Raw genomic sequence first — 15,843 nt, forward strand, 5'->3', positions numbered from 1 at the left:
ACCAAATTGCATTTCATTGAAATGCTTGTACGTTGTACAATTTAGCAAATTATAGGCTTTCTAACTGGTTGTCAACATTTCTAAGTTAGTTATATATTGAAAGTTAGCTGAAAAATAAACTATTTTCTTCAACTAATGAACCTTTCAATCTCCTGTTTTATCATGTCTGAGTTAAATAGTTATATCTTCAGCCACCATTAAAGAGCGACAGGTTAGCTGAAATATCAATTATCTTTCCTTCAACTGATGAACCTTACAATCTGTTTTTATCATGTCTACAAATAAATATATTTTGAATAAGGCCATTAGTAAAGTTGCAGTATTGTAATTGTTTTTGTGTGTGTGTGTTACAGAGCTCCCTTTACGATCCCTACGAGTCGGAAAATTACGAGCTACTAGAAGTCTCGGAAGAGAGGAATGAAGAGGTCGCAGCATTCTGTCACATGCTGGATGTGTAATTACTTTTTCATTATCAAGACATTTCCACTTTGTTAACCTTGAGTAGTGCAGCAGGCTTTGTGCTTGTGCAATAATGTTTGTGTTATTTCTTAATTGTGTAGAAACGTCTAAAGGCCAAACACAGTTTATATGTGATGAGTTCTTTATTTTTCATCTTGGAATTATTAGAGCGATACAGCACAGAAATAGGCCATTCAGCCCAACTTGGTCCATGCTGACCAAGGGGCCCAATCTACGCTAATCCCACATTTGGCCCATATCCCTGAGGTTAAGAGGGTTAAAAAAAAAATAGATTACCCATGATGGTATAGACTTGATGGGCTGAATAGGCATAGAAACATAGGAATTAGGTGCAGGAGTAGGCCATTCGGCCCTTCGAGCCTGCACCGCCATTCAATATGATCATGGCTGATCATCCAACTCAGTATCCCGTACCTGCCTTCTCTCCATACCCTCTGATCCCCTTAGCCACAAGGGCCACATCTAACTCCCTCTTAAATATAGCCAATGAACTGGCCTCGACTACCCTCTGCGGCAGAGAGTTCCAGAAATTCACCACTCTCTGTGTGAAAAAAGTTCTTCTCATCTCGGTTTTAAAGGATTTCCCCCTTATCCTTAAGCTGTGACCCCTTGTCCTGGACTCCCCCAACATCGGGAGCAATCTTCCTGCATCTAGCCTGTCCAACCCCTTAAGAAGAATGGCCTACTTCTTCTCCTATATGTTATGGTCTTTTGGAAAGGTAGTGGCCTCAAATGGGATAAGTTAGAAATCAGGCTTGTTTTAAGCTGCATGGCAGAAGAAAAGGTAGGGAGATAAATAGAGATGCTTGCGGTAGGGTGGAGACCAAGGAAAAATGAAGAGAATAAGTGACGGTGCTAGCCAAGAGAGGGGTTTTAATTTTCAGTGTTTTTCATCAATTTAGGTTATAAAGCGGTCTCTGCGGTTCGATAACATGCATCGCTCAATGTCTAAGCCCACACGTGAGAAACAAAGAACCGCAGATGCTAGTTTTTACCAAAGTAAGACACCGAGTGCTGGAGTAACTCAGCAGGTTAGGCAGCATCACTGGAGAAAAACGATGGGTGACTTTTTAGGTTGGGATCCTACTTCAGTCTGAAGAAGGGTCCCAATCTCAAACTGCGTCCATCCTTTTTCACCAGAGATGCCGCCTGACCCGCTGAGTTACTCCAGCACTCGGTGTCTATCCCACACATGAGGAATTCTGGGAATTATTGTGGAATGATGGCACATTGCCATTATAGGCACTGCCAATATTCCCTTGGCACTAATTGGAAATTGATCTTTTCATCAAATGGAAACTCATAGATGTTATAAATTCCATCTTGCCTGTGAGTTTTAATCAATATGACGTCGTGAAATCTCTTGGGGGAAAGTCAGCGGGGTTCAGTGTAAAATTGGTCACTATTTTTCCTCTCTAGGCTTCGAGGTGGCTACACGTGTGAAAGCGGGGATAACGTGGGATTAATCTGGAGCCCAGTTGTCATCCGGAATGACCAACATGGAGATGGCATCAGTGTGAAGGTTACTGTGTCTGCGGGCAGTCTTTCAGAGCCTCTAACGTTCACGTGTGATGGTGAGTTTCAGATTTAGTTAATCGTTTGTTTTGAAAACGGAGGCTGTACGGTGGCGCAGCAGTAGAGTTGCTGCCTTACAGCGCTTACAGCACCAGAGACCCCAGGTTCGATCCTGGCTAAAGGGTGCTGTGTGTACTGAGCTTGTACGTTCTCCCCGTGACTTGCTTGTCAAGAGCTTCGGTATTCTCTCACACTTCCAAGATGTACAGGTCTGTAGGTTGATTGGCTTGGTATATATGTAAAAATTGTCCAAGCGTGTGTAGGATAGTGTTAGTGTGCGGCGCTCTGCGCGGACTCGGTTGGCCGAACGGCCTGTTTCCACGCTGTATCTCTGAACTAAACTAAACCAAACAATGGTCATCTTGTCTGAAGCTGTTTTCCAGATTCACACTTGCATGACTTTCAATGCCCTAGATGCCTTTTTGGGGGTTTGGACTTGTGTCACCAAAATCAATGGCTCAGTAATTAAATCGCTGTGTTCGAATAACCTTCTGGAAAAGGTGCTTGGCTTGTCGTTGATCTGTCTAATCAGCTGATCTCGACCCGTTTGGAAACATTTGAGCAAATGTATGAGTATTTAATTGGGACAGGTCGGAGTTGTCACTTGAAACGCAACTGGATCCCATCAGTTATACTTGCAGTTGAACAGGCATCATCATGCATGGTTTAGAGTAGCAGTGGTACACATCGACTGTGCGTGACATTAAGTCAATCCTTTCAGAAGAGGGAACAAATTTGCTGAAAATATTCTCGTTTTCCCATTTGCATTTGTTTCAATAAATCTTTTTGCAAAGAAATGAAAGCATTTTGATTTGTTTCAAATGCCGAGAGATCCGGGCAGTCACGGTGGCGCAGCGGTAGAGTTGCTGCCTTACAGCAAAATGCAACGGCAGAGGCCCGGGTTCGATCCCGACTACGGGTGCTGTCTGTTTGGAGTTTGTATGTTCTCCCGTGATCTGCGCGGGTTTTCTCCGAGATCTTCGGTTTCCTCCCACACTCCAAAGACGTACGGGTTTGTAGGTTAATTGGCTTGATAAAAATTGTCCAAATTGTCCAGTACTGAATGATGCTCTACCTAGAGCAGTGGTTCCCAACGTGGGGCGTATGCCCCACAGGGGGGCAATTTGATTTTTAAAGGGGGCAATTGAGCGCGACTGAGGAGGTCTGGGTCCAAATTTTCGATTTATATTTGTTTGGATTTTCCATCAGGTAAACATATGTAGTTTATATTTCAGATGTTATTTTGAGTAACTGATTACTTTTGAGTAATTGATTGATATCATTATTATTATTTTAATACCACCTAATGTTTTTTTCTTTTTTTTACAATTTTTTAGTAATTTCTTGCTCAGAACTTTAACTGTCTTTTGTTTATTTCATTTTTCTTTTTCATGGATGCCATGTTCTTTTGAAGCTTGTTTAAACCAAGGTATTGGCGTTTTAAGCTTCTTCAGCTGAAACGGAGTTCACTTTTTAAATTATAAGAATTATATATCACCACATGGGGGGGGGGGCATCAGGATTTTAGAGGTGATTAGGTGGGGCATGGCCAAAAAAAGGTTGGGAACCACTGACCTAGAGCTTCTCAGCGTAATACATCCAGATCCAGATCCAGATAATGAAGACCTCAGTACCATTTTTAGTTAGTTTAGAGAGACAGCATTGAAACAGCCCCATCTATCACCCGTTATGCTAGTTAATTATCCCATTTACTCATTCACTCCCCACACACCAGGGGCAATTTACAGAGGTCAATTAACCTGCAAACCCGCTCCTGTTTGGGATGTGGGGGGAAACCGGAGCATGCGGAGGAAACTCATGTGGTCACAGGGAGAACGTACAAACTCCAGATGGGCAGAACCCAAGGTCAGGATTTTATCCGGGTGTTTGCCGCTGTGAGACAGAAGCTCTACCACCCGCGCCATTGTGCCGCCCTAGGCTAACGGAGTCTCCTTGACTAACATGGCATTGATCACCCTAAATATTCTCTTCCCCACCACAGGTTCATCATCACAGCAGTGTGTACCATCTACAAAATATAAACAAAAAGATACCCACAAAGTGCTGGAGTAACTCGGCGGGTCAGGCAGGATCTCTGGAGCAACAGGGTGGGTGACGTTTTGGCTCGGGACCCTTTGTCTAGGTCCCGACATGAAACATCATCCATCCACCTGCAGAAAAACTAGTGTTTAATACAATACCAATACAATACCATTTATTTGTCATTTGAACCTCACATGAGGTTCAAACAAAATTTGGTTTCTGCAGCCGTACAAGAAGGAACTGCAGATGCTGGAAAATCGAAGGTACACAAAAATGCTGGAGAAATTCAGCGGGTGCAGCAGCATCTATGGAGCGAAGGAAATAGGCAACGTTTCGTCCCGAAACGTTGCCTATTTCCTTCGCTCCATAGATGCTGCTGAACCCGCTGGGTTTCTCCAGCATTTTTGTGTACCTGCAGAAAAACTAGATTAGCTTCTGAAAGAAGACGAAAAAAATGAAATGAGTGAATTTAGGACTTTATTAAATTTAGAAGGAAAGTTAACATGTAGTTATCAAGGAAGATGCTTTTTTACAGGTCAGGAATTCACATATACCTTCCTAAACTAATTCATAAACATTGCTACAGCACCCTGCCCACTGAGATAGGATTGCACCTTTGTCATGGGGATGCATTGGATTAATGGGTGGCTGTTTTATTTTAGAATACAAAGTTACTTTAAAGGTTGACAGTTCAATCTCTGCTATTTGTGTTTCTCAAATTGCCAATTCGTGCTTACATGGCTCAATAATGTAAGCTCTTCATTTTTCATATCTGCAAAGCTGGAATTTAATGATGATGCTGCAGACCTTAAATTGATTTCTTTTCTCATTGAAGGATTTTTATTTTAAAAAAGCTGACATCTACAAACCTAAATAACTGTGCAGATGTGACTTTGGGTAAATGCATACATGACATGCCCCGTGGAGTTATTTTGGTTTCCTGATGCAGGAGTTTTTGCACAGATTGAACTTGTACCTGTTTCTCCACCTCCCCCTCCACCTACATTCCTTTCTCCAACTTCACAATTCGCACCTCTTCAGCATTTTTGTCTCACACCTTCTACCTTTTCAGCCCTGGCCTGTGTCCACCATCGACCAGCCAAAAAGCCCCACTCACCAGTATTCCCCCATCACTTGCTAGGCTGAAGAAGGGTTTCGGCCCGAAACGTTGCCTATTTCCTTCGCTCCATAGATGCTGCTGCACCCGCTGAGTTTCTCCAGTTTTTTTTTGTGTACCTTCGATTTTCCAGCATCTGCAGTTCCTTCTTAAACACTTGCCGGGCTTTGTCCTGGCCCCTCCTCTCTTCTAGCTTTCCTTCTTTCACCCCCCTCCCCCCCCAACATCCCACCACCTCCCCCATACAATGAAGAAAGATCCCGACCTGAAGTCAAGTCAAGTCAAGTTTATTTGTCACATACACATACGAGATGTGCAGTGAAATGAAAGTGGCAATGCTCGCGGACTTTTGTGCAAAAGACAAACAACCAAACAAACTATAAACACAATCATAACACACATGTTCCTTTACATAATAAATAATGGAAGGAAAAACGTTCAGTAGAGTTAGTCCCTGGTGACATGTGAGAAACATCACCTGAAGAAGGGTTTCGGCCCGAAACTTCGCCTATTTCCTTCGCTCCATAGATGCTGCTGCACCCGCTGAGTTTCTCCAGCTTCTTTGTGTACCTTCGATTTTCCAGCATCTGCAGTTCCTTCTTAAACACATCACCTATCCATGTTTACGAAGGTACTCCTGGAAAATCCAAGGTAGACAAAAATGCTGGAGAAACCCAGCGGGTGAGGCAGCATCTATGGAGCGAAGGAAATAGGCAACGTTTCGGGCCGAAACTCTTCTTCAGTCTGAAGAAGGGTTTCAGCCCGAAACGTTGCCTATTTCCTTTGCTCCATAGATGCTGCATCACCCATCCATGTTCTCCAGAGACCTGTTGAGTTACTCTATATAGATAGATAGATAGATCCTTTATTGTCATTCAGACCTTACGGTCTGAACGAAACTATGTTGCCTGCAGTCATACACAGAATCAATAATAACAAAACATACAATAAACACCAATTAAACATCCACCACAGTGAGTTCACCAAGCACATCCTCACTGTGATGGAGGCAAAGTCTTAGTTTCCATCTCTTCCCTCCTTGTTCTCCCTCTGCGCTGAGGCGGTCGATCCAGGCCGGAGATGCCGCTCTCCAGTCCAGCGGACCTCCGTGGTGATGTCGCCGCTGCCGATAGCCGGAACGCCATCCCCGCTCCGAGACGGCCCGCCACAGTATCAGCTCCGGGCCGCCGCCCCAGCTCCAGGTCGATGCCCCAGCTCCAGGTCGCCGCCCCAGCTCCAGATCCTGCAGTCCTCCGCACCGGGCCGCTGCCCCAGCTCCAGCATTTTGTGTCAGGATTTATCGTGCTCTTTTCCCATCTCTAGGGTTTCCTGTCTCATTTTTCTTGATGTTGAAACTCTCATTTGTGCTTCTGTTCCCTCTAAATTCTCTTCGCTGGTCTTCGATCTCATCCACGATATGAGCCAGACGCATTAGAATGAAAAACCTACAGTCCTATCTCGGTGGGCAGTGTGTTGTAGCAATGTTAATGAATACTTTAGGAAGGTATAAGTTTAGTTGATTGTCACGTGTACTGAGGTACAGTGAAAAGCTTTGTTATATGGTATTCAGTCTGTGGAAAGACAATACATGATTACAGTCTAACTGTCCACAGTGTACAGATACATGATAAAGGAATACGAATTCCTGACCTGCAAAAAAGTATATTCCTTGATAACTGCATGTTATTCTAAATTCAATAAAGTCATAAATTCACTTCCTTAAAATTCTTCAGCTTGTGACCCAAGTCACCCAACATCAAGTCAAGTCAAGACAAGTCAAGTTTATTTGTCACATACACATACGAGATGTGCAGTGAAATGAAAGTGGCAATGCTCGCGGACTTTTGTGCAAAAGACAAACAACAAAACAACCAAACAAATTATAAACACAATCATAACACACATATTCTTTTACATAATAAATAATGGAAGGAAAAACGTTCAGTAGAGTTAGTCCCTGGTGAGATAGGCGTTTACAGTCCGAATTGCCTCTGGGAAGAAACTCCTTCTCAACCTCTCCGTTCTCACCGCATGGCAACGTCAATATCATTGTGATTTAGCAATTTGTTAATTTTTAAACATCTTATAACCCTTGCCGTTCAATTAATTCAGTAGCCTCTACAGTCTATGTTTCTTTGCAACTTCACATGTTGAGACATTTTGACGCCAATTGGTGAAAGAACTGAGCGCAGATTGTTAAGACGAGTTGTTCGTCGGTTGTGACTTTTCCTTTTTTTCCCAGGGGGCTCCACGGTGGACCTGATCATCTATCAAACTCTCTGTTATATTTATGACAATCTCGCAACCATCAACGTTGACAATTTTATCTTGAAGATCTGCGGACTGGAAGAATTTTTACTAAAGTAAGTTGCTGTCTGTAATTTAGCATGTAAATGAGTAGCCAATGTTTAGTTTAAAGATACAGCATGGAAACGGGCCCTTCAGCCCACCGAGTCCATGCAGACCATTGATCATCCATTGCATCCACTGCCTACACACTCGGGGCAATTATACAGGAACCAATTAACAGCGGCACACTGCCCAATCCAATGGCCAGTGACAACTTCACCTCTGGCAAGGTGTGCCTGTCAAGGATAGTCCTAGTCAGCTACAGCAGAAAATGCAACCACAGAAGATACATTCCTCTTTCCAAACTGGGCAACATCAAAGCCACACCATCATCTCTCCCAAATGGTTGGGTGCCAACTAATTAATTGGCTTTGGGAAGTGGGAGGAAACCGGAGCACCCGGAGAAAGCCAACGCGGCCACAGGGAGAACGAGCAGACTGAGCACAGACAGCTCCCGAGGACAGGATCAAACCGGGGGTCTCTGGCGTGTGAGGCAGTAGCTCTACCAGCTGTGCCACTGTGCTGCTGTCTATGTGTTGGCATGGGAAACCATGAAGGGTTCAGTGTTTGTGCATCATCGAACCCACTGAGCCGCGGATGGGGATAGCTGATGAATGGTTAAAGTGGCTGGTTAGTTTTGAACATTTTTCACATTTGTAAGAGTCACCCTGTGATTGGAATTGGTGACAGGTGACGATTATATTCTTTCCCGCTGGTTTTCCGTATAATCTTTTCCCTTTGCTCCTGAAATTGCCGATTCTTCCCAGAAGAATTACAGGCTCCCTAATTTTATCAGATGCGATTTTATTTATTTAGTTCACAACATTTGGGAACTCCTCATATGTAAGCCTATGATTGAGTTACTGGATGAGTATCCAGATATGAAAATTATTGATCTGTAGGAATGAGTATGAATCCCACCATGGAAGCTGGTGTGGTTTCAAGTAATCATATAAATCTGTTATTAAGAAGCTAACATCACAATGAGTGTCACTAGTTGGGGCCATAAAGAAATTTCCTCTCTACGTATTACTCCCCCACTGTGAAATCTCCTCAAGTTTTGCCTCCTTTGAAGAAAGGACACAAAGTGCTGGAATAACTCAGCGGGTCAGGCAGCATCTCTGTGGAACACGGGCAGGTGGCATTTCGGATCGGTCTGAAGAAGGGTTCTGACCCGAAACGTCTGAAGAAAGGTTTTGATCCGAAACATCACCTATCCATGTTCTCCAGAGATGCTGTCTGACCTGCTAAGTTACGCCCGCACTTTGTATCTTTTATTATTTCCTCTCGCTAGTCTTGCTCTTGATTTTTCACGATGTCTCGAAATGAAAGTGTCTGCTGCCAAGTTCTTTGAGGCTGGGTATAAGATTGGTGTAAAACGTGCCGGATCTTATTTCCTGCAAGTAGCATCACTTTAATTGTTCGAGAAAGATATAACAGGATATCTGAATGCCTTGTCCACATTAATGTCGTCAGAGATCAGCTGGCACTCGCTATTGTAAATCATGTTTGCAATAGATGTGCCAGCTGTTACTAACTCCCCAGATCCATGGAGCGATGGATCTATTACACACACACACCCTGGGAGTTCTGGTGACTTGATATCATTCCATTTGGGTAAATAATGCCCCACACCATATCGCCAGTAAGCTAGAGACAAGCAAATCTCAGAATAGACCTTTGTGTAAAAAGTCAGTTAATTGGTTGGTGGTTTAGAAATCCTTAGACAACACAGCAAGAAAAAGCTTGACAGGGCACACGGTGGAGCAGTAGAGTTGCTGCCTTACAGCGCCAGAGATCCAGGTTCGATCCTGACTATGGGTGATGTCTGTACAGATTTTGTACGTTCTCCCCGTGACCTGCGTGGGTTCGTTCCGAGATCTTCGATTTCCTCCCACGCTCCAAAGACGTACAGGTTTGTAGGTTAAGTGGTTTGGTATGAATGTAAATTGTCCCTAGTGTGTGTAGGATAGTGTTAGTGTGCGGGGACCATGGGTCGGCGCAGACTCGGTGGGCCGAAGGGGTTGTTTCCGCGCTGTATCTCTAAACTAAACTAAAAAAAACTCCCAATGCTCCAACAAGCAGCAAGTACTAATGTGCAGAAAAGTTTTTGCAGAGATTACCAAAACCATTCCTCCAATGTGTTACTTTCGGTTTGACTAGATATCATGTAAACAAATAGAAGATGACTGGAGCTGGCTTGGCAACTTCCCATCTCAATGTTTATTTAAAACCAGATTCCATTTGCAGTTTTTAATTTTTCACAGTTTGTTTAGTGTGGCAATATCAAATGCAGCTGTTAATTTTTATTTTGAAAACAAAACTAGTAATGAACAGCTGGTGTGCATCGTACTATGTGTTTAGTTTAGAGATTCAGTGTTGAGAAAGGGCCAGCAATCCCTGTACACTAACACTATCCTGCACGCACTCGGGACAATCTACAGTTTTACCAAGACCTAGAAAAAACCTGTACATCTTTGGACTGTGGGAGGAAAGCAGAGTATCTGGAGAAAACACAAAGGTCATGGGGAGAACGTACAAACTCTGTACATACAGCACCCATAGTCAGGATTTCTCTCAAGCTGTGCATTGTGATGCATGCCCATGTGATTCAGGTACTCACTTGGGGCGATCCCTGTGACTGTGCAGTTGAAACCCTGCATTACTACGTGAGTCGCCTGCAGAGATAAATCATGCAGCTTCCACGCATGGGATTAAAATGCTGGCACTTTGACCAATGTGTGTGATTATGCCTGGCACTGGGAATAGACCTCCTCCTCATGACAGGATACGTGGCATTGAAAGATAAGCACAAATGTGATTGTTAGCCATGGAAGGTGCAGCATCCTGTGTTTCAGGCGGCCGTTCCCTCTGGGTGGGTAACAAAACACAGCCCTCGATACCTCCCATCAATAAACCGTTCCCAGAACTCAATGTTGAGGTCAGTTTTTGTCCTATTTTAAGAGTGCTTTCCCCAGCACAGGAGGATTTGCATCAGAAGTGAAGTCAATATCATTAGCTATGTAGAACGGCTTCTCACTTTCATGGCATTCAAAGAACAAGAGTTTCTCTATCAAAATGTTAAGCGCAAAGCACCGAATTTGTATTTCTTTTTGTAATTGAGAAAAGATTGCAGAATTTCAGGGACGGAACAGGAGCATAAATTAGGTAGCTCAAAGAGGTTCGTTCGCTCGTGTGTGTGTGTGTGTGGGTCAGGCGACGCATAGCTCGTTGTTGGCTTCCGTTGTCGTCCGGCATGTTGACAGAATTGGTCGCCTCGACGCGTCACTGAGTTCATCGTGTCGTTGTTTCCGCGTTCGCCACGATGAGGCTTCTGTCATGATCCCCGCTCAAAGAAGTAAAGCAGGCCCGATAAACAAAATGGCCCCCAAATCTGAGCTCTCATTTATGGAATCGCACATGGTAGGGAAAAAAAAAAATACAGCCTAGAAATGGACCCTTCGGTCCATCGAGTCCATGCCAATAAACGTTCTATCCTATGCAGTCGGAACAATTTACATAAGCCAATTAACCCACAAACCTGTAGGTCTTTGGAATGTGGGTGAAATCCAGAGCACCCGGAGAAAACCCAAGCAGTCACAGGGAGAACGCATAAACTCCGTACAGACAGCACCGATAGGGAGGATTGAACACGTGCCTCACAGCGCCAGAGACGCGGGTTCAATCCTACCTACGGGTACTGAATCGGTTGATTAAAAACTTATTTGGTTCACTTTAAGGGAGGGGATCCTCATCCTCTCAACTTGTGAGTTGAATCTTATTCAAAAAGCTCAATTTAAACAGGCCAGCGAATTTTGTACCCTTAAAAAAAAAGAACGCGGGGTGCTGGGGTAACTCAGCGGGTCAGGCAGCATCTCCGGAGAACATGGATAAGTGATGGTACACAAAAAAGCTGGAGAAACTCAGCGGGTGCAGCAGCATCTATGGAGCGAAGGAAATAGGCAACGTTTCGGGCCGAAACCCTTCTTCAGACGGATAAGTGATGCTTTGGGTCAGGACCTTTCTTCAGACTGAGATGTGTAATGATTGAAATTTAACTTGGATGCGTAATGTATTGCATTCCAATTAGGAAAGTCGAACAGGCGTTCTTTTAGGAAGGAGATGAGGAGAAAATTCTTTAGTCAGAGGGTGGTGAATCTGTGGAATTCTTTGCCACAGATGCCTGTGGAGGCCACGTCAGTGGATATTTTTAAGGCAGAGATAGATAGATTTTTGATTAGTACGGGTGTCTGAGGTTATGGGGAGAAGGCAGGAGAATGAGGTTAGGAGGGAGAGATACATCAGCCATGATTGAACTGCAGAGAAGACTTGATGGGCCGAATGGCTTAATTCTACTCCTATCCCTTATGATCTTATGACCTTTTGAAGGGAGACAATAAAAAAATAAATGATACAATATTTTTGGCCATTCATAGACAAAGAAACACTTTTTCTCACAGAGAGTTGTGAGTCTGTGGAATTCTCTGCCTCAGAGGGAGGTGGAGGCCGGATCTCTGGATACTTTCAAGAGAGAGCTTGATAAGGCTCTTAAAGAAAGCGGAGTCAGAGGATATGGGGAGAAGGCAGGAACGGGCTACTGATTGGGGATGATCATCCATGATCACATTGAATGGCAGTGCTGGCTCAAAGGGCCGAATGGCCTACCCCTACATCTATTGTCTATTGACTGACCCAAAACGTCACCTATTCCTTCTATCCAGCGATGCAGCGTTACTCCAGCATTTTGTGTCCATCTTTGGTATAAACCTACGTCCGCAGTTCCTTCCTACACGTAAAAAGTCCATGCCTGGTTACAAATTAGTTTTGTTACAACCTTTTGCAAGAGCCACCATGTTCAGTCCAAGCACTGGGATCCACGTTCCGTGTAACACTAACTAGCAACACGTTAGCGGCCTTAATTCTATCTCCGTTTCTGAACATGGTTCAACATCTACGAACCAACAAACCCCTTCTCAAAGACTTTTGGGGAAGTAATAACCAATGGATTTCCTTCCTGTCTGGTCCCAACACTTCCCCTTCAATGAGCAAAATGTTTAGGGCAAAGATAGATAGATTCTTGATTAGTACAGGTGTGAGAGGTTATGGGGAGATTGGGGTTAGCAGGGAGAGATGGATCAGCCATGATTGAATGGCAGAGTAGACTTGAAGGGCCGAATGGCCTAATTCCACTCCTATTCCTATGACCTAATGAAAATCATAAAATATACAGAAATTAAAAAATTGGTAAGATGTTAAAGGTGTCATCTATTGAACGTAGCTCTGTCATACCTTGCCAGCTCAACTGGATGGCACTATTTCCAAATATTATACACATCCTTAGGGCGGCACGATGGAGCAGCGGTAGAGTTGCTGCCTCACAGCACCGGGGACTCGAGTTCGATCCTGACTACGGGTGCTGTCTGTATGGAGTTTGTACATTCTCCATGTGACCGCCTGGGTTTTCTCTGGGTTCTTCCACACTCCACAGATGTTCAGGCCTGTAGGTTAGTTCGCTTGGTGTAATTGTACATTGGCCCCAGTGTGTGTAGGATAATGTTGGTGTGTAAGGATCGCTGGTCGGCGTGGACTCGATGGGCCAAATGGCCTGTTTCTGCACTGTATCTCTGAAACTGAAGCACAGTATCACCACTGTTCACCATCCCCACATTAAATTATTTTGCTTGTCAGTGCTTTAGTCAAAGTAACTGATCCTAAATGATGTGATTAAAGCGATGGACTTTTGATGTAGTTCATGGGAATCGCATCTGCTCGATCCCACTCTGCGCCATGTCTATATTGCTGTCATTGCTAATGTCGTCAGATGATACTTTTGAACGCAAAAATGCATGATGTTGATTCTGTTCTTGTTACCTTTCAGACAAGACTCCACAAAACTGTCATTTTCAGTGGAAGATAATTCCTAGACTAGCGAATTAATCAAACCTATTGATCTGTGAAGATAGACACTCAATGCTGGAGTAATTCAGCGAGACAAGCAGCACCTCTGGAGAGAAGGAAAGGGTTACGTTTCGGGTCGCGACCCTTCTTCAGACTGAGAGGCAGGGGAGAGGGAAACGAGAGATATCCCTCCTCCACCCTAGTTATACGACGAGCTTCACTGTCCCCCAGATTAATTTAACTGTTCGTAGGACAGGGAGAGAGGGAAAGCAAGGGATACATGAAGCTAGAGAAATCAATATTCATAGCGCTGGGTTGTAGGTTGCCCTACGTGATGCAGTTGGTAGAGCTGCTACCTCACAGTGCCAGTGACCCAGGTTTGATCCTACATAGGGTGCTGTCTGCGTGGAGTTTGCATGTTCTCCCCATGACCACGTGGGTTTTCTCCAGGTGCTCTGGTTTCCTCCCCCAGTTCAAAGACGTGCAGGTTTGTAGGTTAATTGGCCGTTGCAAATGTGTAGGGAGTGGATGAGAAAGTGGGCTAACATTGAACTGGTGTGAACGAGTGATCGATGGTCGGCGTGGACTCAGTAAGCCAAAGGGGTTGTTTCCGTGCTGTCGCTGTCATCTGTAAATTTGGTTACCTTCAATTTCCCTACCTTTCTTTTTCAATAGTTAAACAGTTGCGATATGTGAAGACTCGTTCTTTTTTAAAACATGTGGGGAGTGGCTTTGTTTTTCCTGTAATCTAGGTATTGTGAGGAACGCTGTATCTCACCCCCGTATTGGAAGCAGGCAGTGGGCTTTTGTTCTAAGATTGATGTCTGCCGTATTTGTTCGTGGGGTTGCCAGAGTTGCATTAACCTGCCCGCTCAGTCTCAGCTGGCACTTGGGTTGCAAGCCATTAAAATGGCTGGCAATTGGAGGCAAACACCTGCTTACGCCGTTTGTTTGGTTTCTCACACTTCCTTCACTTATACAGCATGAATGACTCATAGCAGGATACTTTGCCCTTGCTGCTGAATTGCCTTTCAAAGTTTAAGCACAAGCATTTGTATGTATGTATATGCATTTATATGTAGATGCGTGCATATATGTGTGCATGTATGTGGGTGCATAAATATATATATACACTCGCACACACACACACACACACTCACTCACTCACTCACTCACTCACACTCACACGCACACACTATATATGTGTATATATTTAAATATAATGGTGCATATTTATACACACGCAAGCGCGCACCTACGTACACATACACGTACTTATATCTGTATCACATGTGTGTATATGTGAGCGTGCGTCTATATTATATGTGTGCGTGTGTATAAATCTGCACCATTATATTTAAATATATGTTTAAGTATGTTTAGAATATAAATATGTGCATAAAGAACAGCACACATATACATATGCACACATGCATTTATGTGTGTGTGTGTGCGCGTATATATTATGTGTGTGTGTGTATATTATATGCGTGTGCAGAGATATATATGTGTGTGTATAAATCTGCACCATTTTATTTAAAATTCAAAGGATTATGATCGACTAATCTGGTAGCTACTGGAGCTGTGGTTTGTTGACGTGCAGTTGTCAGTTAGAATGGGTGCGGCAGAGACACATGCCAGATGGGGGGTGTGTGTGTGACTGGAACTCGGTTCCTGAGGTGTGGGGGAGGCTGAACTATTCATCACATTCAAAAAGCACTCGGATAAGCACTGGGCATACAATTGTCCACAGAACTAAGACCAGGAAACTGGCGAGAGTGATTAATCCCAAGTATTTTTATTTGTTTTATTACGGTATAAGTAGATATTGTCTCAGCAGATGTTTCATAAGAATAGCAAATAAAATGTATGATGTTGATGTTATAATAATATTATTACGTCATTGTTAACGTTAGAGATGCTGCCTCACAACGCCAGAGACCCAGGTTCGATCCTGACTATGGGGGCTGTCTGTACAGAGTTTGTATGTTCTCCCCGTGTCCACAAGGGGTTTCTCCAGTTTCCTCCCACACTCCAAAGACATATAGGTTTGTCAGTTAATTGGATTCGGTAAAATTGTAAATTGTCCCCCAGAATAAGATAACGTGAGTGTGCGGGGATCGCTGGTTGGCACAGACTCTGTGGGCTGAGAAAACCCACGCTCGGATTGTCACATAGTCCATGCACCTGTAGTCGGGATCGAACACCCAGATCTCTGACGCTGTAAGGCAGCAACTTTGACCACGACGTCACCGTGCCGCCTTGAAAATGGCTGCATCGACCCAATGAGCTGAATCTCTCTTGTGTGATTCTGTGATCGACCTTGAGTCTTGGACACAACTGAACAAGATTGGTATCAATAGCTGAGGCACTGCTTAATT

General features: G+C 43.9%; 1 protein-coding gene across 1 annotated transcript in view; it reads left to right on the forward strand.

Annotated features, from left to right (window-relative positions):
- pik3c2b (phosphatidylinositol-4-phosphate 3-kinase, catalytic subunit type 2 beta) overlaps positions 1-15,843 on the forward strand; it is a 118,825-nt gene that overhangs the window by 13,792 nt on the left and 89,190 nt on the right. The window contains exons 2-4 of the mRNA XM_055654903.1: positions 354-454; positions 1,900-2,054; positions 7,458-7,578. Coding sequence (XP_055510878.1) covers positions 354-454; positions 1,900-2,054; positions 7,458-7,578 — 377 coding nt within the window. The remainder of the gene's footprint in view (positions 1-353; positions 455-1,899; positions 2,055-7,457; positions 7,579-15,843) is intronic.

This window comes from Leucoraja erinacea, chromosome 24, assembly GCF_028641065.1.
Source record: "Leucoraja erinacea ecotype New England chromosome 24, Leri_hhj_1, whole genome shotgun sequence".
Lineage (NCBI taxonomy): Eukaryota > Metazoa > Chordata > Chondrichthyes > Rajiformes > Rajidae > Leucoraja > Leucoraja erinaceus.